Source organism: Zingiber officinale, chromosome 9B (assembly GCF_018446385.1).
Source record: "Zingiber officinale cultivar Zhangliang chromosome 9B, Zo_v1.1, whole genome shotgun sequence".
NCBI lineage: Eukaryota > Viridiplantae > Streptophyta > Magnoliopsida > Zingiberales > Zingiberaceae > Zingiber > Zingiber officinale.
Window position 1 is genome coordinate 86,499,606 of NC_056003.1, and position 25,403 is coordinate 86,525,008.

Below are 25,403 nucleotides of genomic sequence, written 5' to 3' on the forward strand. Positions count from 1 at the left end.
ACTAAAGTATGTAAGAAGTCTACTACAAATGCAAATCTAAAAATGCAAATATATTATTGAACATAAAAAAAAATTAAAGAAATAAAACTTATCTAATTCATAAATACTTATGTTTGTAAGCTATTTGCATGTTTTATATGAAATGTTAAACACTAGCATCATAACTTTCCTAAACAAAATGATAATGTAGAGCTATTATCAAGTCCTTATTCTGAGTAATGAAAGCCAAACCATTTATTAAAATGTTAAATAATAAGAGAAAAAAATTACAGGCCAATTTCACAAATTCAAAGCCTCGGAAGGGATTTAAAAAGCAATTGAAAAATAAAAACAGATCATTCAATGAGTTATAAGACGTGATTAGGACAACAAGAATCAAGAACCTAATTGAACATTACAACAAAATGAGAATAGAATACACACAAAAGAGATAATAATATTTTTTAAAAAACTAAGCCTATGATAATGAAGAAAATGGGGGAATTACAAAACTGCAGCTGCAGCACAATCCGCTTGAAACAGTTTCAGTTGCATCCTTTCTGTTAACACTGTCCATATTTTAGCTATTTTCCACTTCCTGTTTCCTATTTTTCTATACATCATGGATGATACCTACACCTATCAGGCGCTGTTTCTTCAAACCAGACCGCCACTGTTATATACAGACTCGAATCTAAAATAGGTCAAGGGGTGCTGATGCAAGCTTCAAGAAGCAACAATCTTACCAGGAAGTGTTGCGATCAAAACGAGCAATTTTTATGCCTCCGCATTATGTAACCTGAATTCAGATACAGATATGTAATTCTTAGAATAAAGGTTTGACGTGTTGGTTTACAGGGCTTTGCTAATGCAATGTAAATAGCAATGAGCTCCAACCTGTTGAAATAGGAGCCGAAATAAGAATGAAACCAAACTTCACAAAAACAACTGAACTAAAGAACTAAGCAACAAAAAGATAAGTAACGAAAAAATTCTGATCCTAAATTATAGATCAAATATCTAAAACTGAAATGTATTAATTACTGATATCATCAAATGAGCAATGGCATTTTTAAGCTTAAAAGATTATCAAAATTTCAAGATAATAACTTCAAAGTATCGAGAAGGCAGGCAGGTGGGACTTATGGCTCAATGACCGCAACATTCTGAACTAAGTTTACAATTTTAACAAGCCAAAGGGATTGGGGGTGGCCACATCACGTATTGAGTCGGGATAAGGAACCAGATCCGATCCAATCCAAATTGGTTTGGGGTATAAAAAACGCAAATACATACCTTAAACTCAATTTTGTTTTTATAGAGGGAAAAAACTACTTTTGGGGATCAGAACAAGCTGGGTTTCAAAAAATTTAGGTTTATGGGCACTTCACTTTTGGGAAGTTTTTGAAATTTTACCAATTTCAAGTTTGTTGCATTTCCAGATTCTTTAGGGGTTTTGGGTGATTATAATGTTTTCATATATTTGATATATATGGGTGTATAATTAATAATAAGCATCAAAACCAATTCAGGTCAGTTCTGTTGGGTCTTTAACATAAACCCAAAACCCTCTTATCTCATTCCCCAAATCTGACCTGACATGAAAGCCTGAAATTTTTGGTCGGCTGAGTTCCGTTTTTAGGGTTGGGTCAGGTGTTTTAGTTACTAAGCATTCCAACTACAAGACTCAGCATTCCAACTACAAGACTCAAAGTTGCCATTTTTGAAAAAGCAAACTAAATAAGAAGCAAAAAAGCATGGAACGAGTGGATAAAAGAAACTCTACCATCGATCCACATCCGAGCTACTTTGTGGCATACTCGACCTACTGGTAGGCCGGAGTCTGAATGGCACCGAAGCTAGTTAAGCAATACTGAATCCCTCACCCCTTGTCTGCAAAAGTAGCTGCCAGAAAGTGTTAAAACTATGCATCATAGAACCTCTAGAGTTATTGCTGCTTTTGTAAAGACAGACAGAATAAATGGTGCTTCTTCTCCAGGTTGTATAGTTGTGGGCACAATGGTGTATCCTTTTGAATAAGGTTCCAAGACCAATTCACATGAAACTTCTCTCGAGTTGACATAATCAGTACCACCGACTGACTCATGTAAGTAGATATTGTATGCAGCACGATGCCCATGAGTCTTGAGAATCCTCAGTCCAATATAAAACAATGAAGAATCATGACTAGACTGAAAGTTCCTGAAAGCATTACTCTTTCTAGCGAAGCTGACACCCTAACATAAATGTGATCATAACTATAAGAACAAGACTAAATTCAGAATGAGGCTCGTGTACAAATGAGTAAAATGAATACCTGGGTGAGAGTGATAAACACATGAATTGGGAAAGATGCCTCTGGGCCAGTTGCTTTAAGCCTAAATTGAGGATTCTGATGCCATGACTCGTAATCTTGGCAACCTCCTGCACTATAACCACGCCACTGCCCATGTACAGAGTAGTGCATCTCTGGTGGATATATTCGGCAAACATATATAGACCGAAAATGAATCTGAAAATCTTGCCAAGACATCCAAAATATCCCATCCTTTGACTGTCAGACAAGGAAAAAGTTAGAAATTATTTTTTTGTACCATATGTTTATACTCATCAAGCAAAAGGGTTAAAAGGAAAGCATATCGGAAAGCAACCCGTGATAGAATTAGATAGAGGGGCACCTGAGGCACATGCTTGAGCTTGTGCTTCATCCGCTCTGTCCACTCAGGCGATGTGTCGGACCAAGGGCCATTCCATTCAACTTCATTAGCCCATGGATTTCGAACCTGAACAAGCTTATGGCCATCCACTTCTTTTACCTGGATGACCAATGTAGGAAATCAGTATACTTACAGCAAGTCTAATGCAGAAAAAGGAGTGTTGATCAACCAGTGTACCTGCAATATCGAGTAAGCATGACCTTGCACAATTCCACTAGGCGAAACATGTACGTCCGACCCTGATGGACTGCCAGCACCCAGTAGAAATCCTTCCCTTTTAAAATGCAACAGTTGAGACCATAACCGTCCACTTGCAAGATCAATCTGCACCTGCGCACTTCTTATGTCTATCTCTTCACCAGCCCCTCCTGTCAGATCAACCAGTGCATCTTGGACAAGCCCACCTTCCAATGCCTCATAAGAACCATGAAGCTTGGCATACGCTTTCTCCAAAACAGAAACCCAGAGTTCATTCCGTTTCTTGCTAGTTGCAAATGCAGGCTTCCCAGGAGACTCACAAGGAACCCAATCATCCACTACAACAGGGACCCATTCACCCTACAACAAGTTCAGTTTTAGAAGTTAACAATGATCAAACAAAAATTATTGTAAAACACGCAGTCAAAACATATTCTACTCCAAACAATGATACAGAAAATAGTAACCCTTAAGCTCCAAACAAATTCTACTCTATCCTCCAATAAAATAGTAAAACATGCAGTTAAAACATACAATTATTGTAATTCTTTAAACTTTGAGGCAAACTCTAGAATGATTTAGCAGTCACTAATTATCTAAAGAGAAACTTCTTTCAGAATTAACTTAGATTTGCTCAAGGGACCTTAATTGATCAGACATAAGACAGACATTGGGAGACAATGCTTGAAAAACAAAGGTAATAGGATGATTATTTATGGAAATCAATTTGGCATTAGCCATGGAAGAACAAGAATAGAGTAAAAATATCCTTGATAAATTTTTCACTAGTTTTTACATACAGGGAATCTATAAGTTAACATAAAAAATGGGAAAAAATAATAATGGATTATCTTACTAAATTCTGAAAAAAAAAAACGAAATTCAAATTGTCAGTGGAGTGAGATAATGTAGATTGATGTGACTTCAGTTGTGACAAATATCATCTTGAATTATAAAAAATGATAGTTAAAAATCAAAATTTAAAATCCTACTTGAGCAAATAAAAAAGAGAGCTGGAGTATAATTAAAGTATAAGTTGGTTCTATATGAACAATAATTTCTCATAAACTAACATTTATACACAAATATTGATAGGAAATCGATTGACTAGTATTGACTGAAAAGGTTTATCATCACAGCCACATTTTTAATCAAACAGAATTTAGCGAATGTATCATTGTTACTGCTCATAAGAGTACAGCCTCAGAAAATGCTACTGCATTCTGCACTATAATTGATGAAAGTTTGAAGGTGTGCACCTGAATACAAAACCGAACTGTATAAATCCCCACTTCATTATACTCAGGTGTTATTATTACTTCCGATAAACGAGACGTCTCTGTCAGAACAGCAACAGCACTTAAAAACCAGCAGTCACCTAATCTACCCTGCAAAATTATTTTTCAAATTTTTTAAAAGTAATTTCTCAAGTAAATTACTTTCTAAATTAGGTCACATGAGGTATTCCTCTTGCAATTTATGATGAAAACTAAAGCCTAATAGTTAAAACAAAAATCTCTTGATAATAACAGCTGATGGCCAATACCTGACAAACATCTGAAGAATTTACAGAACCAGAAAATAAGCAGGGCCGAGAACTAACACAGCTTAATTCCACTATATCAGTTGGTCTCATCCATTCAGAAACAACCTGAGATCAAGAGTATATATTACTCACGAAAGACACATAATGATATGAAATTGTAAGTTGTTCAAACATACTGAATTGGTACAAAAAATAAATCAACATGGCTACTTGCCTGCAATTTTGGAGGAGGATTTACTGGATCCACATACAAAGAACGATCATCAGGTGGGAAATCCTGGTCAGTGAAATGTTTCTCCCCTTTAGCCAGAAGAGCTTCCTTCACAGCCATTTCAACAGATAGCATACGCTGATTTATTTCCTCTTGAGTTTCAAACCGAGGTTTCCTCAGTTTTCTCATAAGGATGTCCACATCTATTGTCACAGTTTCATATCCTAACCTCCTTTGCCTACCACTTGAATATTGACCATCCCAATCTACATCTTCCCTGTCATATAGATCTACTTCTGCTTCTTCACTTTCCCAGTCATCTACCTAATAATTATGTAAAGGCATGGGCAAAAGTATAAGTTCATATTGTAGATCCTATCTAAATTCTATAAATTGCATTTAAATAAGCATTAACTGGACACTATAAAGTTGAGTCAACTCTTAGATGATTTACAATTACCCTGGCTCCAGATGAGATAAACATGCATTATTTCCAACTAATATTTTACTTATATATGTAGAAAATTTTTCTCAAAATGCATTTCTTAAGTTCAAAAAACCATTTAACACAAATCCTTAGAAACTAGCTGTCACCTAAGAAAGTCACAGAATGCATAGCTTAAGTTTAAAATACCATTTAACATAGACCCTACTGCAGTATCCACCAATTGGACAATACAAAGTTGAATCAACCCTTTCATGATCTACAATTATCCTGGCTCCAGATGAGATAAACAAGCATTAATTCCAATTAATTGGTCACATACGTAGCAAATTTTTCACAGAACTGCATCTCTTAAAGTTTAAAATACCATTTAACATAAATCCTTAGGAAGTAACCTTTACCTGAGACAATATAAATATCAAGACATTTAAGATAAATGAATGAAAAGAATAACAAAGTGTAGTATGTACTGAAAAGCAATAAACAATGACTAATTCTGTTAGGCTAAGATGTGTTGCGAAGGAAGCAACACTGCATAAAAGAGATATACATGCAATCAAGCCAGTCACTCTGTAAGAATAAAAGCATCGCTGGAGATCTGAAGAACAGCAAAGGCCTAACACAAAGACTATGATACAAGATGTAAAAGAGTTATCGATCCTTCTTGAAACGAAGTATTGTTTCAGTAGGTTACAAAAGTTTATTAGTGGTAATGAACAGATAAGCTTGCCAACCACTTTCCATGCAAGTAGGAATAGTCTAGTGGCTAGCACATAAGGTGTTGTCACCATGAGGTCTGGGGTTCGAATCTCGGCAAAGCCGAGGTAAATACCTCCCTTATGTGCTAGTCACTATTCCACAGGCTAGTAGCCGGCCGTGATTTACCTTTTCCGTGTTGGCCCTGAGACGGGTTGGCGGAAGCGCTGGAGGCGAGCGTATTCGCCTTTTTGCCACCAGGAAAGAGATTAGATCGTTCCCTCGGGGTGGTGCGGTGGTTAAGGCATGGGGTGTTACCACATGAGGTCTTGGGGTCAAAACTCGGCGTGCATTCCCCCCGCCCCTCCCCGGACTAATGGCTAATAGCCACCCGTGATTTACCTCCTCCGTATTGGCCTAGGGACATGTTGGCGGAGGCGCTAGGGCGAGCAAATCGCCTTTTTGCCACACAAGAAAGAGATTAGATCCTTTCATCAAAAAAAAAAGGAAAGAGATTGGATCCAGTTCTGAAAATAGATATGGAAATGATACTCTGAAGTTATGAGGCTCTTCACTGATCAAAAGTAATCAGAAAACTTGAGGGAATTACACCAATGAACTTCTATTTACACCCCACTGAAGAAGGGGTTGGAATGGATGCAAAATTGCAATACGCAAGTGGGGCAGGAATGAAGAAAGATTATTATGTCTACTCCATTTTCTCCAGCATGGAATTTAATATAATTTATGTATATTTATGAGTTATCTCATGTATACTGTTACCCACGACCAATCCGCCCCTAACAAGAAGCAGGATAGAGCAGGGAAGGGAAAGAAAAGATCATCCCATAACTCTTCTCGTCCCACTGCATTGTCATCCTTAAATGCATTGATAGAATTGAATATTTAAAGAAATTTTTGAAAAACTAAAGATGTGTATAGAAAAGGCTCAAAAAACAAAAGGAATCAAGGTCAATCATGAAAGCACAATGGATAAGAAGCCAATGGTAAAGTTTATAAGATACATAATACTATTTTAACATGACTAAAGAACGTGAATTTAAAAGCAGTAGAATATTTAGTTATATACCCTTGAAGGTGAATCACCCAAGTTCCAACCATCCTCAGGGAGATTGATCAAATCATATGCAGCAGCACTTGTGGCAGCATGGAGTGCTGCAATCTCATCTTCAGTCAAGCACCTTCCCCATAAGAAAGCATCCATTATTTGCATCTTAGAATCTCCACCTTCACTGTCAGACCTTCCAAAAGCATCCAAATCTACAGGTGGCCAAATGCCAGCCCAAACACCAGTTCCTTCCTCCCATATGCAATTAGTCCCATGGAGTGGTAAGCCACTTTGACATCCATCATAACCTCCATCAACATAGGAGGTAGCCTCACCTAACTCAGCATCTAAAGTCACTGTCACAATATGCCACCTATAGAAAATTATAAGCTTGCATCATGACCATTTGACTGTATGCTAGTACAAATAACCAAGAACTAAAATTACAACAGTATCGAAGGTTATTGTATCATAATATTAAATTTGAGATTCCAAAAAATGACTGTGTTGCTTTATTGGTAGTGTATACCTTCCATCCGTGATGCAGGCAGAACCTATACTCCATTCTCTAGCAACAGTTGTCAACCTATCACCCTTGTTAACCAATCTGAGACCAACCTGTCCAGCCTCAATACCTTGCTCAGAACCAGCAACAAGAATTTCCCAACAGTAATTCTTCTCAAATTCTGTCCCCAATAGACAGACTGGACCAGACTCAGGCTGAATCATCACTGTGATAGAGAAGGTAATTTTTTGACTATTACAAAGGCTTGGATTGATCTGTCCACAATGTCTACCTGAACTTCTAGGCTCATCATCGAGAATGCATACAGCACCAAGGATGCCAGTCTGAGAAAATAGCACAAATTCCACAGAATTGTAATTGCAGAGTTAAAAGATATTTAAACAAAATTTTAGAAGATTTTCAAATCCCACCAAATGCACTTAGCATATAAAAACATGCCTATATAGCATCAAACAGGTCTGCCCAATTACGATCATAGTCAGAAACAGATACGCCTGGTCAAGATTAGAGGCACCAAAGAGATGCCAGGTTACTAAGCATGCTTATTAACGCCTCAATAAGATTTTGTACCCACAACTTCCTCATACCGCCAAGTTTTGGAGAATAAGAACTACAGTAGTTTAAGCCTTGAACACTTGAGTTAATACAAAGAGGAGAATCTGCCGACTGAATTTCCTCATTAACATTGCTTGTGAATTGGTAGCTTGTATCCACTAAACAATCCGTTGAATTAAAACTATTAGCTACTTTTATGTAAGAGGTTTGACCAAAAAGTTAACATGGTTGGCAAAAAATCCAAAATATGATTCATATGACAATACCCTTTATATGCTTTGTAAGACATTTGCTAGTTATGTGCAGAAAATTTCACATCAGAAGTAAAAGCTGAAAAATGGAAAAGAAACCTGCTCTGCTCGGCGAGCCAACTCTGCTGTGCGAATGTGACAAGCGACACTCGAGATTCGCTCCCTAGCAAAGGAGTCTTCCAGAACAGAATCTCCTCCAACAGCACGTATTGCAGCTGCCATAGCTGCAGCCTCCCTGTTTCCTACATTAGGCATTGAAGCCAAAAGAGAGGCTTCAATTTCTTTCCACTTTCGCTCTTCCTTCTCCAACAACGCTTTTCTCCTTTCTTTTCCTTTCCCCTCTTCTTCCCTTCTCTGCATCAAGATTTCCTCTTCCATCTCTTTTTCCCTTATGTAGCTGTAAAATTAACCATTTTTAAAACATGACAGTTGCTGCTAGTAAATTGAAACTTGAAATAACAATTAAAGAATTAGAGTCTTACCTCTCCTGAAGGTTTTCAAACTGCCTCCTGTCTTCAGGCATCCATTTCTTGATCTCTTTGGCACTTAAATCCGATAAGCCTATACTATCAAGGAAAAGCCTAAGACGGACTTCATCCTGGCACAAGATTTAAAATATCAAAGATAAACCTTAAATGATGTCACTAGAACACTACGCTGATGCATTTGCGTACTTGTACTTGTTCAGCCTTAGCGGTCAAACCCATCAAGAGAAGCAAATAACCACCAAATTTGTCCCACATATACACCCACTCAGTATCAATTGCTTCTTCCAGTGCTAAAATCCGTGCATGTGCACACATTTTTCTCTTATAGTTGGCATTATTCAGAGACTCACGACAATATGTTAGGCCATTTTTGGTTCCACAAAGGAATAAACCAGCAGCAACTTCTTCATTTCTGAGACGATCTCTCAGCTTCATGACATCAGCTCGCGGAAGCACAAAGTTTCCAGCTCTGTCCCGCATAACTGTAGGATCTCCAATTAAAAGAGCAGCTGAACTGGCAGATCTCTGAGGTGCTGAATAAGTGCTAGCTAATGCATTTCGTGTCTGCATACCAACCAAATTAAATGAAGACATGTAGCATTTTTAGATATACTATCAAAAACATTAAATTTACATAAACTAATGTATACTATAATAATTATTTCCCAAAACTTTAAATAATCTCTCATATTACAAGTCTTTACAAAAATTCCCCTCATCCCTAAAATCATTAGGGCTTGAATAAGGTAAAATTAGTAGGATTAGTAACTCAGCAAAAAAAGAACTACATGTACAATGAGTAGAATATGAATATAAAGAGTATGTCAATTATATTGATACTCCAGAAAAAAATTACTAAAAGCCTTTAAAAAGTGCAAAATAAGATTTTCTCTATGAATAATGTACGTTTTAATATTGAAAACAATTGACTTATTTGTAACAAATTCAAAATGAAGTCAAAAAGTAACTATATGTGCAATTAAATCACAATAACAATACACAAAGCATGGATAACTATGATCATTAAAAAAATAATAGGATAGAGTCCCATAAATAAATGAAGGTGAGAATAAAAGAATTGCTAGAAGTTACCATAGTTGGTAATCATCTTGGCCCATGGCATGGGTTAATAGAATGATAGCCACATGGCCAATTAAATAGATAATAACAACACATGGATGCCTTCAGTTGGCCATATTTTGAAGTATAAAAGCATACTAGCAACAAAGTAGGGAGTCAAGCTATGCGCAGAGATTTTACTATATATTATAATTAGCATTTAGCAAGTAGAAATAATATAACAAGTGCTTAGCATTTCCAATGCTAAAATGCTAAGAGATCATCAATCAAACTGCATATATCAAGGGGAAAAGAGAAAGCACAGAATATGAGACCAATATTTTAAACAACTTCAGTAGCCGTGGTTAGATGTGGATATTTGTGTCAAAATATATTAACATTATAACATGTTCCACATACTAATGTAAAATCCTCAAGGCACAAAAGAAATCCATAGAAAGTTACTAAATCACAGATGAAATGCAGCAAACGGGAAAAAACATGATCAAGCAAGTGCCTAGCGATGCATAATTCTGCAAAGATCTTAGTGCCTATTTGCAATGCACAGGACAAATAAAGTGGAACCTGGGGAGATTTAACAGCACAGCATTTGATATAATATAGAGAGTGTGTGTATAGAGAGAAATTATAATGAAAAATAGGAAAAGAAAAAAAAAGTATTAGTTCTATCCCAATAAATACACAAAAATGCTTCCATACAGTTAAGACATAAAAAAACAAATCCCAAAGACAAAAACTTCTAACGAACACTCTAATACATGCCATATCACGGTGGTAAAAGGCGATTTGCTCGCCCTCAGTGCCTCTGTGCCCATCCCGCTAACACGGAAGAGGTAAATCACGAGTGGCTACTAGCCTTGGGCAGCTGAATAGTACATGGGGAGGGCAAGCACCCGGCTACTAGCCAGGATTAGACCCCCAGACCTCATGGTGGCAACACCACCATACGCTAGCCAGCTATCCATCCCGAGGAGACTAATACATACCATATCACGAATTTATAGATAATCATTCATGTTGAAAATATGTTCTGATAGAAAATTCCCACTAATTCATAGATTTATATTTGACATAGCTTAAATCCCAAAATTCCTAAAAAATTAAAAGTAGAATTTCTATGAACTAAGGTTTTCCTTTTTTTATTAGCTGAGAGATTCTCAACGTCTAATATGTCGTATGCTACGCAAATGGAAAAGCTATAATCATCAGTTTTAATAGCTACCTAGGAGGACCTCTGGAACTTGACTATTTAAATTTTGAATGTCATGAATAATTCGGGCTTAAATTTCCACACACCAAATGGAGCTTACAAACTGAGAACACATAGAAGTTTGATGATCTGAATTAAATGAAAAGATAATCAGTGTGGAAATCACTGGTTGAGATCTCAACGGGCAAAAGTTGAAGCTGAAGTACTACATTTCTATGAATAAGGTGGATAAGGGCTTGAAAGAAATCCATAAACACAAGTAAAAACAAATAAAAGCTGTGTGAAACCAAAAAAAAAAAGAGAGAGAAACTTCGTAGTCCAAGAAACTACAATTTACTGCATAACAGTTAATTAAGATTATAGGCTTACCTTGGTGGAAGCACGTGCTATTGCTTGCACAATGGTGTCCTTGCTAAGACAATGCACAGCATCCTCCATCATCTGTGCATGAATGTTTTCATTAGCAAGACAAACTAAAGACCTTCAAATTAAGCCAAACAGAAAAAATCTTGGGCAGATATTCATGTTAGTGTTGATTAGGAATGTACCAACCTTACATGTCAAGTCAGAGCAAGATACAGCGAAACCAAAGGCAACAACAAGAGTAATAGCTGATGTGGCCGCACCAGCAAAAGGAGGATACACTTTCAGGCTAGCAATCACGCCCCATCCCTCAATTGCCAAAACAACACCAAACAGAACAAGAATGGCATGACTGAAGCATAATGAATTTCAAAAGCAACACAAAAATTAATCAGCCAACCATGAACAATATAAACTAATCCCACAGGAGCAGAAAGGAGAAAACCCTAAAAAAACAAAGCCCAGTTTCCATAGAATGAAAATAATTAACATTAAAAAGAAGGTTCAAAACCAACCTAACATTTTTAGCACAATCAGCATGAGCATCATAAACATAAACAGGCAAAACCCTAGGTGAATATACGACAATTGGAGGTGAAAGAAGTACCTGAGAAAATTTAAAAAAGAAACAATCAATGCCATTAATTATCAGAAAGAAATAAACCTAAAGAAAAATAAATCAGGAACACAACATATGATATTTGACAAAACAATTTTCAACAAATAAAAAATGCAGTTTTAGAAGGACACACTTACAGTCAATGCCCTCCCTGCAAGCAGGAAGAGAAAAGAGAAGTATCCAACAGATGCACCAACAAAAGGTTTTCCTGTATGAAGTTAAAATATAAGTTGTAATCCAAAATGAGAAATTGAACCCAATACAAAAAAAAATTAAAGGATAGTAATACTGGTGATACACACCTTCAAAAAGACCCAAAAAGAATGCAGACAGTGCCAGAAGAAATGCAAGAAAGCAAACAAACAACATTTGAGTCCTTGTAAGATAGAAATTATTTGATGCCCAATAGTGAATCACACCAATTGCAAGAAGGATAAGAAGTACAACTAAAAGGAAAGCTACTCCAACCTGTCAAGTGAAACAAAGAAATCCATAAGAATATTCAATGGTAATGGCACTGCAAAGTAAAACAAAATCTCAATACAGGAAACAATAGAACAACACTCACCGTCCAGGGTGTTACCATAACTGTCAGAGCTGAAACAGCACCAAGTAATAACATAAAGCCAATGCAAATGAAGGCATAAACTCCTCGAGAGAGTTTCCAATCATCATCTTTCCTGCAAACAAAATGTCTGAAGTTTCAGTCTCCAGTACATCTGAAGACTCAGCTATGAAATTGTAGTCAATATTTTCCTTACCATTTATACAAACCAGTGAATAGACATAAAAAGGCAGGGATGCAAAACAATGGAAGTAGGGCAGCAAGAAAATCAGCCTCCATTGGAATTCTATCATCTCGAGAACTCAACACCCCCCAATACGATGTGCCGCAACAAGCAACAAGAACAACTAGAAAAAGAAAAAGAAAAATGGCAACTTTTATTACAATGTAACTAAAATGATATCATCATCTAAAGTATCCTAGATATGCCACAGCAGTGCAGAAGCATTATGCAGTTCAAAAGTTACCAGTGAAAAAACCAAGACATATAGCAGAAGAGAATGAGAAACGATATGTTGCAAACCATGCCACAATGGGCATTCCAGCAGTAAATACTAGTGCGATTGCTGAAGCTAGAGCCCAACCCAAGTACATAGAAGTTGTGTAAGGAGAGTATGTGCCGTATTGGTTCGTGTTCCAACCCTTGTAGCCTAAATCATCCAAGGGCTTGGCAGATATGATTGCACCAAGGGCTACAACTGATCCCATAAATATGAATAGACTGCCTGCAAGTATAATGGCCTAAACAAACAAAACAGACATAAGATAAGAACCAAGTAGATGATAAAATTTTGATCCCAAAAAATCATGACAAAATAGAACATGTCTACGTTCAATTAAAATTTTAAACTTGATATCTACTATAGCAAATATTTTCATTTTTCATGTCATTGCATTTAAGAAAATTTTCAATTTATATAATGTTTTTTAAGTAGACGAATTCTTATAATTATTATCATTCTACCTATCTTATAATTACATTCATGTCAGAAAAGATGTTACTTACTATATTAAATATGTAGTACTAAGAATTTTACTATATTTTTCTTATGTTTACTATTGCAACAATTTTATATATCCTTCTTGATATTGGAATGACAGCATTTAAAATGCTTACGAGAATGCTAAATATTGAAATTAATGGATATGATAAATTATAAAGTCAACAATTTTATTTGTCCTTGTGATATTAGAATCATAATATTTAAAATGTTTGAAAGAATGCTATATATTGAAATTAATGGATATGATAAATTACAAAGTCAAATATAGTTCTAAAAGGGTTTCAATTACACATGCAAGATTTTTCGATCCTATGTTCTGATCATGCGATTTGAACCTATGAATCTCTTTGTATTCCTAGGTACTATGAACCTCTTTGTATTCCCAAGTAGGAACGCAATATCTGACGGCTATCCTCTATAATTTCTAAAAAAGGGTATCCTTTGAAAAAAAAATTAACTCAAGGCTCTTTTCGCCAAATAATACTATAGATATTAGTAAAACCCTAACCAACCTTTTGCACACCTTTTGACTCCCAACTCAGAAAGCTTCACAATGTCGTTGCAGTCATCCTCTCTTGCTGAGCTCTCCTCCCCTGTTGAACCTCCTAAAAACCTCTCCACCTCTCCAATGTTATATTTGCTTGCAGCTTCCTCCCCTTAAGGTACTTTGTCATTCCTTTCTTCTATTTTCATCTTGATATTGCCAGATTCCAATTGCAAAATTCTAGTTTTTGCGGATTTTTACCCAATCTGCAATTTCATGGAGTTTTCTATGACAATTCCTAGGGTTCTTCTTGATTGCCCAAGATCTCAAGACAAACTCATCTCATCCAAATCTAACTTGGCCAATTGGGATCCACTAATTTTTCCAACTATGGATCTAAATCTACAAAATCTTAGTATTTAATAGCGTCATGCATGGTTCATCAAGATGCTAATCTAATAAGTATCACACCTAAATTTGATTCAAGTAAATCAAAACATTTTTCCTTGGCCTTGAACCTAAGGTACCTCCACACTATTCCCTGTCCGGTGCAGAGCAAGTGCAGGAGCAACAATGGTAAACCCTTGACGGAGACAAGTAAATCAATTCATTGTGGATAAAAGGGAATTGTAAGGAGAGCGTCGTACTCAAGCACCATTAGAAATACTGATGAAGCATAAAGTTCCATACGACAGATTCGAAGTACAAAGAACAATTCTGACCTCCTTCCTAGAGGATTGATGCCTGTTTCCATGACTTTCAAATCCTCCTGATATCCAGAAACAATAACCATTACGCATCCAAATTGGGAGGGCAACAGAAAGACTTGCCACCATGAGTGGGAGCGTCAGAGCTAAGCCCAGAATAAGAGATGATTTGCTACAATTTTATACAATAATTAGGAATAGTGGATATAAATTTAGCAATAAACAAGACAATAATAGCATTCCTCTTAGAAAAGTAACACACACACATATGATCATGTCTGAAAGCGATAGAGATGGTGCGCTAGCAGGTGTTGACTGGGAGATGACTTTGTTAGGGAGAAACGATGACGCCCGACACTCCTTACGATTCCTCTTTGTGCATACTCGAAAGAGCAGACAGAATGTTAGGACGAAAACCAAGGAGGGGGTCCCTAGCGTAGGTCCTCCGACGCTCAAGTCAGTATGCTGGCCAAGCGTAAAGTGGAGAAGATGAGCAATAAAATGCGAGTGTATAATGTTGCGTATTCAAGCGTAAAGCATAAAGTATCAAGCATACAACATACCTCGCCAACGGAGAGACCCCCTTTTTATATCGTCTCTCATAACCTCCATAATAATGAGGCGACAAGGAATATTCAGTGCCAGAAGATGCCGGATAATGGAAGGCGTACAGTCTTCCTCCGAGGAATCTTTCGTTACACGTGTATGAACAGTTTTTTGTAACCCCCGCAGTAATGATAGAAGCTGAGTAGCCACTCTCATAAGAAAGTTTCATTGCATGTATGTGTCAGATATTAGAATATTCTCTAGTGAATAGTTGTTATTCAACGAGTTGTTATGATTTCCTGACAATGTTGTCCCTAGAGGTAATCCGACAGGACCCATATTTGGCCGGTTATATGTAATAGGCGATTGTAATAAGAATGGAGAACTAAGTCCCTCTAGTCCAACCGACTTTTAAGTTGATCGGGCTATATGCTTTGTATTGTAATAGTGAGAAATGACCTGTCCTCTATGTCCGAACGGCACTACGTCCAATCGGCTGTATACTGAGAGTGTTTTTGCTGGGAAGTGGGGAGCCCAGCCTTAGATCCGTCTGACACTTTAGACCGAGCAGCCATATGTAATAAGATTTGCCAACTATTATGCTGAGATTTGGAAGTCTAACCGGATCTCATTCGGGCCGATTGTATGTTAAGAGATATTGCCCTTGAGGCGAGATTGGAACAAAAAAAACCCTGCTTCCAATTTCTTAGGGTATGAGAAATAGTGGAAGCTATAGGGAGATAGAGGAATGTCATAAGGCGAAATAGAATATACATTCCGCATATGGTGTGAAAGGCATTTGGTGCAAGTGGTTGGAGTGGAATGTTGAAGTAACAACTTATTTCAGAAAGAAAAGAGGGGGTTGGAAACCGCAAACCCGCTAGAAGTTGATCTTTAAAGAAGATGACGAAACCAAGAGGAGGAGGAGGATGATAAGGATGGTCTTGGGAGGTAAGAATGCGGATGCGATAGTTTTTGGGGATTTTCAGGGATAGACGAAGCGTTTCTAAGTCACAACTATGAAAGTCCGATCGAGTAAAGGTATACCAAGGAGCGAATATCTCTTGGGCCATGGATGGATGAAGGAAGATGAAAGAAGAACAAAGGAAGATTGGAGGCGGAATTTACTACTGTAAGTCACAAGAAGGGGAAGTTCGTCGACAAAAATCACCGGAAGAAATGGTTGGAGAAGACGAAGCACAGATAATTGACGCTTAGGATTTTTTAAATCAAAGTCTTAAGCAATTTTCAATCTCAACCGTCTAACCAAAACAACTTGATCATCCGGGACTGTCAGATTGAAAAGAAGCAACCGTCGGTCCATACGAAAAGGCGTGTGTCAACTGTCGTTTCAGAGAATAAGATAGTAGGGCACGTGGCACTTGCCCATAAATGGATATTTATGATGGACAAGACAACCCAAATCATTTCGCTAAAAGCATTTTCCCGCATATCATCGACCCATTGCTTAGCATGTCAAGCATCTGACACGCATTTTTCCAAGGAAAATAATGTTGACGGTAACAGAAATGGACAAGCAAAAGCACGGCCAGCCGGTCAGACCAGTAAATTAGACGATCGGATGGAAATAAGACTTGGGGGTCTAGTCAGTCGGACATTAGCCTCCTTCGACTAGACTTGAGGGGAAGGTTAGTGATACGGTGTGTTGTAAGTGAACACAGAAATGACGTGTAAGTCAAAGTCATGATGAGGTAGTGGTCAAAGTTAAGGTGAGGTGGCTGTTAGAGTCAGAATGGATGCATCTGAACGGGTTATTCTCACCAAAACTCAACTCCTCACTCAGCGCTATGGCTCGCAGGATAAAGCTGGTCAGACTTAAGGGACTCAATTCCTCATTCTTTGGGTACAAGTCTCTCTGTATATGGTCGGACGACCCTAGGGACCGGCCTGGGAGGACTTATCGCTCCACTTGATGCTACGACCATAATTTCGACTGGGCAAATGGGTCTTAGCCCCCATCCTCCAGAAGATTCTCTCAACATACAACAAAAGCAATATCTCCTAACATACAGCCGGCCAAGATGAGATCCGGTCGGACTTCTAAATTCCAACATAATAGTTTAGGGGCAAATCTTGTTACATATGGTTGCTCGGTCTAAAGTGTCTAAGTCCGTCCTCCCCACTTCCCAACAAAAGCACTCTCAGTATGCAGCCAGTCGGACACAGTGTCATTCGGACTTAAAAGATAGCTCATTGCTCACTATTACAATGCAGCTCAGCATACAGCCCGGTCGACCTAATAGTTGGTCGAACTAGAGGGACTTACTTCCTCATTCTTATTACAGTCGCCTATTACATATAGTCAGTCAGATATGGGTTATATCGGATTACCTCAAGGGACAACATTATTAGCGAATCGTAACAATCCGTCAAAGAATAATAGTTATTCACCAGGGAATATTCTGATATCTGACACATAAATGCAACGGAACTTTCTTATGAGAATGGCTACTCAGCTTCTATCATTACTGCAGGGATTACAAAAGATTGTTCATACACTTGTAACTGAAGTTTCCTCGGAGGAAGATCATACGCCTTCCATTACCCGACATCTTCTGGCACCGAATATTCCTTGTCATCTCAATATTACGGAGGTTATGAGAGATGATATAAAAAAGGGTTCTCTCCATTGGCGAGGTATGTTGTATGCTTGATACTTTATGTTTTACGCTTGAATACGCAACATTATGCACTCGCATTTTATTGCTTATCTTCTCCACTTTTCGCTAGGCCACTATACACTTGAGTGTCGGAGGGTCTACGCCAGGGACTCCCTCCTTGGTTTTCACCCTAACGTTCTATTTACTCTTTCAAGTGTGCACAGAGAGGAACCCGAAGAAGTGTCAGGCGTCATTGTTTCTCCCTAGCAGAGTCATCTCCCGGTTAACAACAGCACCACCTATCCAGCGCGCCATCTCCACCACTTTCAAACAAAATCACATACATTTAAAAGCAATAAGTTAAAGAAACAAGCAAGAAAATGGATTTTTTTAAAATGAAAAGTAGATATGAAAAACATAATAAGCAACTTAGAATAGTAGACCAAATTACAAGACTAGAACAAACAAAAAATGATGATTATTGCTCTATATTAAAGTAGATTATCCACCAAAGAACCATTAATAAAAATCAGGGGACTGTTTCTTCATGCAAAGACATCGGTGGACAAAAAAGTAAGTGTTGAAAGTAGAATTTCATGTGGCATGCATTCAACCACAATGCTTCTTTTTTTTAAAAAAAAAAGTGAAGTTTGGATTGTTTGTCTAGTTAAGCATTATTCCTTTCTATATTTTATATGCTAACACTTTGATTTATGTATCTGGAAGAATTTGGAAATTGTTTATCCTAAACCTAGCTAGTTATGTCAACACGTATTAGTTGGCGATTGGAATGATCATAAGAATGTCTGTATGAATAACCCTTTTATTACACAAATAATCTAGCCATTTCTTATCACCAACTTCACCATAAATATTTTATATATCTGGAAGAATTTGGAAATTGTTTATCCTAAACCTAGCTATTTATGTCAGCACAGTATTAGTTGGCAATTGCAATGATCATAAGAGTGTCTATATTAACCCTTTAATTACACAAGTTATCTAGCCATTTCTTATCAACAGCTTCACCATAAATAAACAGCTCAGGCGTTATCTATTAAACAAATAGTAAACATTGTCATAAGAGTGGCTATATGAACAATCCTTTTATTACACAAGTAATGTTGCATTCTAGCCTTTTCTCATCACTACCTTGACTATTAATTTACTTTCCAGGTGTTATCCACTGAACAAATAGAAAATAGAAATCCACAGAAGACTAGCACAGATAATAGTTACAAACCAACATCCAACTATAATTTCATAATTCAAATGACTCACATACAGTGGACATCGGATTATTAAGGTAAAAAATGTAAGAAGGCATTGCAAAAATGAACTTGGATACCTTAGGAAAGAGAGAAGCAACCCTACACACGTAGTCAAGAGCCATGCAATGAAACCATACTGAAGGGAAAGGATATGTCAGCACGATAACAAAAGAGAAAATACACTTGATTAACAAATATTTCAACTTCATAATTATGGAAAACAAAAGGCACATTCTATAGAATGAATAAACATAATATAAATTTGCACATTAAGTTCAGAGGAGACGTAATGGATCAATTGCAACTAACAAATTAAAGTAACAACAGAATGAATGAATAAACAACACGCCATACTAAGTAAAATTATAAAAAACTTAAGAACCAAGATCAATGTAGGGAAAAGCTAATAAGAGAGAAAAACATATGATGCCTTCAGAAATATTCCAGTCCACAATGTAATAGTATTGTTATTTGTAATACTAATAGCACAGACCCAAAATATTGATCCAGTTAAATGAATATAATCATTAACTGCTAAATAAACTGCACGGAAAAAAAGGTACACAACGTATTCTCCCAAAACAATATGTGCAAAACAAAGAAACCACTTTTTCCCTGTATACCTTGCGAGGCCTAGATGTCATGGCCATCCCTTCTGCATGTAGAGACCACAGGAATGCCATGATTGCACAGACAGCAGGTGACAGAAGCAGAACAGAGAAACCAAACTCAAACTGTAGATAAAAGAAAACAAATAATTTAAAAACAATAAAGTATGGAACTGGTGAGTTTACAATCACATTTAAGCTGTTATTTTAGGCTTGGCATATACAAAATCACCTGTTCATGTGTAGCATTAATTACTTTAACAGGCTTGGGACGGAAAACTGACACAAGCACTGTCTCTGCAATGAAAACCAAAGTAAGAAAGATCCAGGCACGTTCAGCAGTACCAGCCATTTGATGCAGCATGAACCTAGAAAACCTGAGCCACTTTTCTAATCCCTTCTGCCTAAGTTCTTCTGACAAGGATATTTGAATTGGGACAGTACTGTCCAGTCTACCAGAATCTGGGACAGCAACATCTGTAGCATCTTGATGCTCTCTCCCTGCATCTAAACTACTTCTCTGCAACAAGGATAGAAGCCTAGGATCAAGCCCTCTCTCCTTCAACATGAAGGTGAAATTTGGATCAAGACCCTTATCTTGAAGAAGACTAGCCAATTCATGGTCTGAAAGCCCAGTTTTTCTTTTCAAAATAGATGTAATCCTTGGATCATTCAGCCTGTCCTGCAAAAGTAGTGCAATATTCACATCCAAACCAGAGTGATTTCCGGATGGAGCACCTGATCCACTTGATCCACAGCCATGGCTTTCTAGACCACTGCTAGAACAAGCAACAAGGGAACTATTGTGATCAAGATGTCTATCAGTAGTTCTGACCACTTCAGAATCATGTACAACAGAGCGGCATGAATTGCTACGAAATCCTATGCTTGCACTCCCATTATCTACATTCTTTTCACAATTAACATCTTCTTGGCAACTGCGAGAACGACCAAAAAGCATATTTTTCCTGTGGTAGCCACTCATAGAAAGATGGTTATTTCCATAAATATCCTCCACAGAATTAGCTTGATTACCTGCTTCAACACTACTACTACTACGTTTCATACTTGATCCACAACCTTCAGAAGAACTCGAGGAACTATTTTGTCCACTGTGCCTGAATCCTTCTCTAAGCCGTAATACAGTACTTCTTAAAGCAACTCTCCTTTCAAACAATGGGTTGGAGACAAACAATCGATGAGAAACAGCTGCACCCAAAAGGACTGATGCTACAAAAGCATAACTTATGCAATGACCCAGGTACCTGCAGGATGGATTGCTTATAAACAGGATGGAATAAATCCCAATATATCAGGAAAAGAGACAAAGGAAACAAAGGTACCAGTAATGCACTCCAAAGCAGATGAGGAATATTCTGGAAATTCCAGCAACAACCAATGCTACTATGCGACTTCTAACTATCTCAAATGCAAACAAGCAAACACCCATATTCCAATCTACCACAGAAAGAGATAATTAACGAGGCTCGATGATTGTGTCTGTAAGACAACAAACAAAGGGGACAAAACTATGAAGACAGACAAACACTAACAAACATTTACCAAGAACAAGAACAGCCACTGAAGTTACTGCCCCCAGCCAACGAGCTTCCTTTGCTGTCAACCCATACAAAACAGTATATACTACAAGAACAACCAGTGAACCAAGATACAGAAGTCCTAAATGTAAAGCCCTGCACAAAAGCATTTAATGGGAAGAATGAAAATGTGAAATCAATGAACTTCATATCCAACAGAATTGAAGAAATAGCAATATTGACATCATATATAAGCTAAGTAGCTAACAAATGAATTTCATCAAAAAGTGAACACAACTTACGTGCTAGATTTACGCATATACAACTCATTTGGATCTGGTGGTTCAGTCAAACAAGCAACAGCTCCGACTTCAATACAATCAGAATATGCAAATTTGTATGATCTCCGTACATATTCATCAACATCAAACCCATTTCCTTAACAGAATAAGTGATCGTTAGAGTGCATAAGATCAATTATGAAAACTGGTTTACAGCACATAAAGAAGCTAGATGAATATTGAAAAATAGCAATTCTATGGTTTCCAAGTTAATATTACTCATCCATATGAGAAGTAAGAAAGTATAACTATGACAGACCAAACTAGAAGGAAACAGCAAGCATTACCATTAAAGACAATTCTGCAAATAAAGAGGATATTGATTGCTAGTGCAATTACAGAAACACCAAAGAAGAAGCCAGATGGTGAATATTGCTCAGAGGCACTCGCACCAGCAGTTACATAGACAGCACAGAGCTCATAGGCACAAAGTAATGTCACAGCCAGAAGAAGAATATAAGCAGCTCCCCCTGCAAGGAAGAATTCAGGGCTAGTGAACCAAACAGAGATGATATATCAGTCCTCATTTATTGAGTGAAATGAGGGTTATCTTAAAATTGTTAACATAAATGGGACCCAAAATCCCAAGTTACACCAATGTTAAACATTGGTCACCATTCACACTGGAACCCCATATAGTCAAGTGCATCCATCCCTTTTCAATCAAGTAAAATCATTAATGCCACATTGAACATCAATATTAGTTTAGGCAGCATATAGCAGATAATACTGATTAACTAGATGAGGAATTTAATCTAAAATAAGATGAACATTTTATTCACATCTTCTCCTCATCATCCTCTTCAAGTCATGTTCGTCCCAACTATTCAGGGCCGGCTACATGAATCTTAAACTTTTATTGAGCATTATGTAATGCTATATCATTAGTAACATCTGAATAAATTATATCATAATTCATTACACTATTAATGTTTTCCTTTGTCACTCTACGCTTTATATCTTCCAATCTAATTGATCCAACTCTTCTAACTATAGAATTTATCTTTGAACATATCCATCCTATTTCAACCTATTTTCTCTTGTTTTACAATCTACTGAAGCTATAAATAATTTTCTCAGATATTAATATTTTTTCGTGCATCCATCACTCTCTGCTACAGTACATGTATGATATATATGATATGATTATAATCAATTCGTGTGTATATTGATTAGTAAAAAACAAACAACTAGATGAATTAAATAATTAAAGTAAACTAATTCAAACAAAAGTAGTAAAAAATAATATGAATCATCATATGAACTAAAAGGAAAAGAAAACAACATAAAGCAGGCAAGATACAATTGAGCTTTATGTAAGCTATATAAGGATATCCAATCTAAAAAATCATCAATCCAATGAGAAATATCAAAATATGAATTTCACACATTCAGGCAATGTTTGTGATAAAGTTAGCATATATGGGTGCTGGAGAATAACAAATCATAATATGCTAACACAAGAGAATACATACTTAAACTTTGTGATTGTGTCCGCCACCAAAGCATTATAGAATAGAATGCCAATAAAAGAGCCGTGCCGGCCATTATTACAGCCAAACCAATTATATTGCGTCTCAGAAGTTCAATAATTATGCCTCCCCATGTTATTAGCAGAACAATGGGAGAAAGAACAATAGCCCATGCAATTAGTGATAGAAGAGTAGAAATCATGCCTAGTTGAGGTCCTTGTATAATATCAGGCCATTTTCTTGCATATATCCAACTGACAATTATAGTTCAGAGGGAGAAAATTATTCAACAATAAGCAATGAATATTAAATAAAGCAGTATAACGCAGAAGTGTAAGAAACTACATGTCGTGAGGTAAGAAAACTGTGATAAAACAACGACTATGGTAAACACATTATCATCAAAGAAATTTTCCAAAAAAAATATTACAGAAGCCACATATTTTTAACTTGAGCAATATTAAGTAAACTAATCAACAAGAAAAAAAAAGTATTATTCATTCAAGGAGATTAAAAAAATAAATCAATAATAGATTTGAAAAGAGAAAAAATAGCAGCCATATGCTAGCAATTCATATTCATCCCAAAAACTTATTGTTTCTCGAGGTTTGGTGGCCCATAATTGACTTGCCAGGCCAGAAAACCACATCTCCAAACTAGGCTTACAGGCAGTTTCTCTTGCCTTAGGAAATCTCATTTACAAATACCCAAAACAAGATGGCCAGCCTACTTAAATAATTCACCGTATCTATCCATACTTCACAAAGAGTTAAGGATTACAGATATCCTATCCTGGAGACAAGAAGTATGTACTTAGAAAATACTGCAGCATAGTTGACAAAATCAGTCTTTTGCTTGACACAATAATGTGTAACTTCAATTTGAATTCTAATCACAAAACAAAAGATTATGGTGAAGAGCAATAGTGAATGGCATGTACCCCATGTTCATTTTAAAATGCCTACTAGGGTGAATGGAAATAAGCTGAACCGACAACAAATTTAAATAATTATAGATACACAAATTAAAATAATTGAACAACTATGCTTGCATGCACAAGGGAAATAGTCTAAGTTTAAAAGGATTCAGAGTAACACCTAATGAGTCCAAGGCATCACATTAATCTATTTTTAGAAATCTATCTTTTTTCAAGTAAGCAAAATGATAAGAAGCTTTCTAGAGTATAACAGAGATGCATTGCCATTCCAATGCTCCATTATCTTTGTTGCACCCAAGCTTAAAAATGTGCTGGGCACATCATAATCACTCATTAACCAATTAAAAATAGGACATCAGATTATCACTACAACTGTTGAATGGGCAAGTTATAAATGAATTGAGTAAGTGTATAAATATTATTTCAGATTTAGTTATAATTATCCACAATCATCGTCTAGGGATCAGAAAAAACCAATACAGCCTCATTCTATGAAGCACTATGATGATAGCACAAAAATAATAACTATCCCAGTTATGTATCATTCCGCAAGCTAAGCCTGACGCATAAGCACCACATGAAAAGTTAATAGAAAACCTGTATATCCTCCACGGCCTCCAATTTACAGACCAGAGAATCCAGAAACTGAGAGGACTTAAGACACAGAAGAGAGCACCGCAGATGGCACATGCCAGAGCAACCTGATGCTCCTCATCTCCCTCCATGCCTTCTTCTCCCACCACCCAGTTTCCAGTCAAACCATGGCAACAGGAATAGATGCCTAGAGCAAAAGAAACTAACAGTTGAATTTCCGCACCGAACCACTCAAATGCAAGAAAAACACTAATCCGACCTAGCAACACAAAATGCACAAATACCACACTTTCCACATTCCAATCCCACGATCCGAAATCAGTTCTTGAACAATGGCTCCGCGAATGACCGAAAGTGCAAAATTCAGAAGGAATAAAAAAAAAGCTGCAGATAAAAAAAGGACACGCGGAAGCCGACCGAGTAAAAAGGATCCTACATCGAACTCTCGGGACAAAGAACAACGAGACGAACCTTGATCTGCAGACGGAACCCTAAATGAGGCAGCGGCGTTTGGTGGGCAAAGATGAGAAGCGGAAGCGAGGGGAGAGGCCGTACCTTTGGCTCCTGCAAGCGAGATTTTCCTCGACGGAGGTGCCGGAGTCCGAATCCGAGCGAGGCGCACAGCGAGAAGCGAGAGATTGTTTCCTCCGCGCGAGAAAACCCTCGAAATCGAGCTGACGACGCGTGCGTGCGTATGTTAGAGAGAGAGAGAGAGCAAGGGGCGGTGGGTCGCCCCAGTGAGAAGACAAGGTGACCTCCGTC

General features: G+C 37.2%; 1 protein-coding gene across 4 annotated transcripts; it reads right to left on the reverse strand.

The window, feature by feature from the left end:
• Positions 1-317: 317 nt before the first annotated feature.
• On the reverse strand, positions 318-25,403 carry LOC122023612 (calpain-type cysteine protease ADL1-like). Of its 4 annotated transcripts, none has more exons than XM_042581821.1 (33): positions 25,197-25,403; positions 24,645-24,828; positions 23,114-23,364; positions 21,926-22,108; positions 21,600-21,735; positions 21,323-21,453; positions 21,103-21,217; positions 19,992-21,024; positions 19,775-19,885; positions 19,229-19,287; positions 14,729-14,885; positions 12,986-13,259; positions 12,715-12,865; positions 12,522-12,633; positions 12,256-12,421; positions 12,091-12,161; positions 11,850-11,941; positions 11,524-11,686; positions 11,341-11,412; positions 8,868-9,245; positions 8,676-8,791; positions 8,293-8,590; positions 7,391-7,710; positions 6,883-7,234; positions 4,655-4,975; positions 4,441-4,545; positions 4,154-4,282; positions 2,874-3,254; positions 2,658-2,795; positions 2,297-2,533; positions 1,766-2,216; positions 726-778; positions 318-652 (listed from the first exon to the last, which is right to left on the reverse strand). In XM_042581821.1, the coding sequence occupies exons 2-31, from the start codon at positions 24,770-24,772 to the stop codon at positions 1,911-1,913; spliced, it is 6,486 nt and encodes a 2,161-aa protein (XP_042437755.1). In that variant the 5' UTR covers positions 24,773-24,828; positions 25,197-25,403; the 3' UTR covers positions 318-652; positions 726-778; positions 1,766-1,910. The 4 variants fall into 4 exon arrangements, with proteins under 4 accessions (XP_042437755.1, XP_042437753.1, XP_042437754.1 ...); XM_042581819.1 differs by having other exon boundaries at positions 726-876; XM_042581820.1 differs by having other exon boundaries at positions 318-778.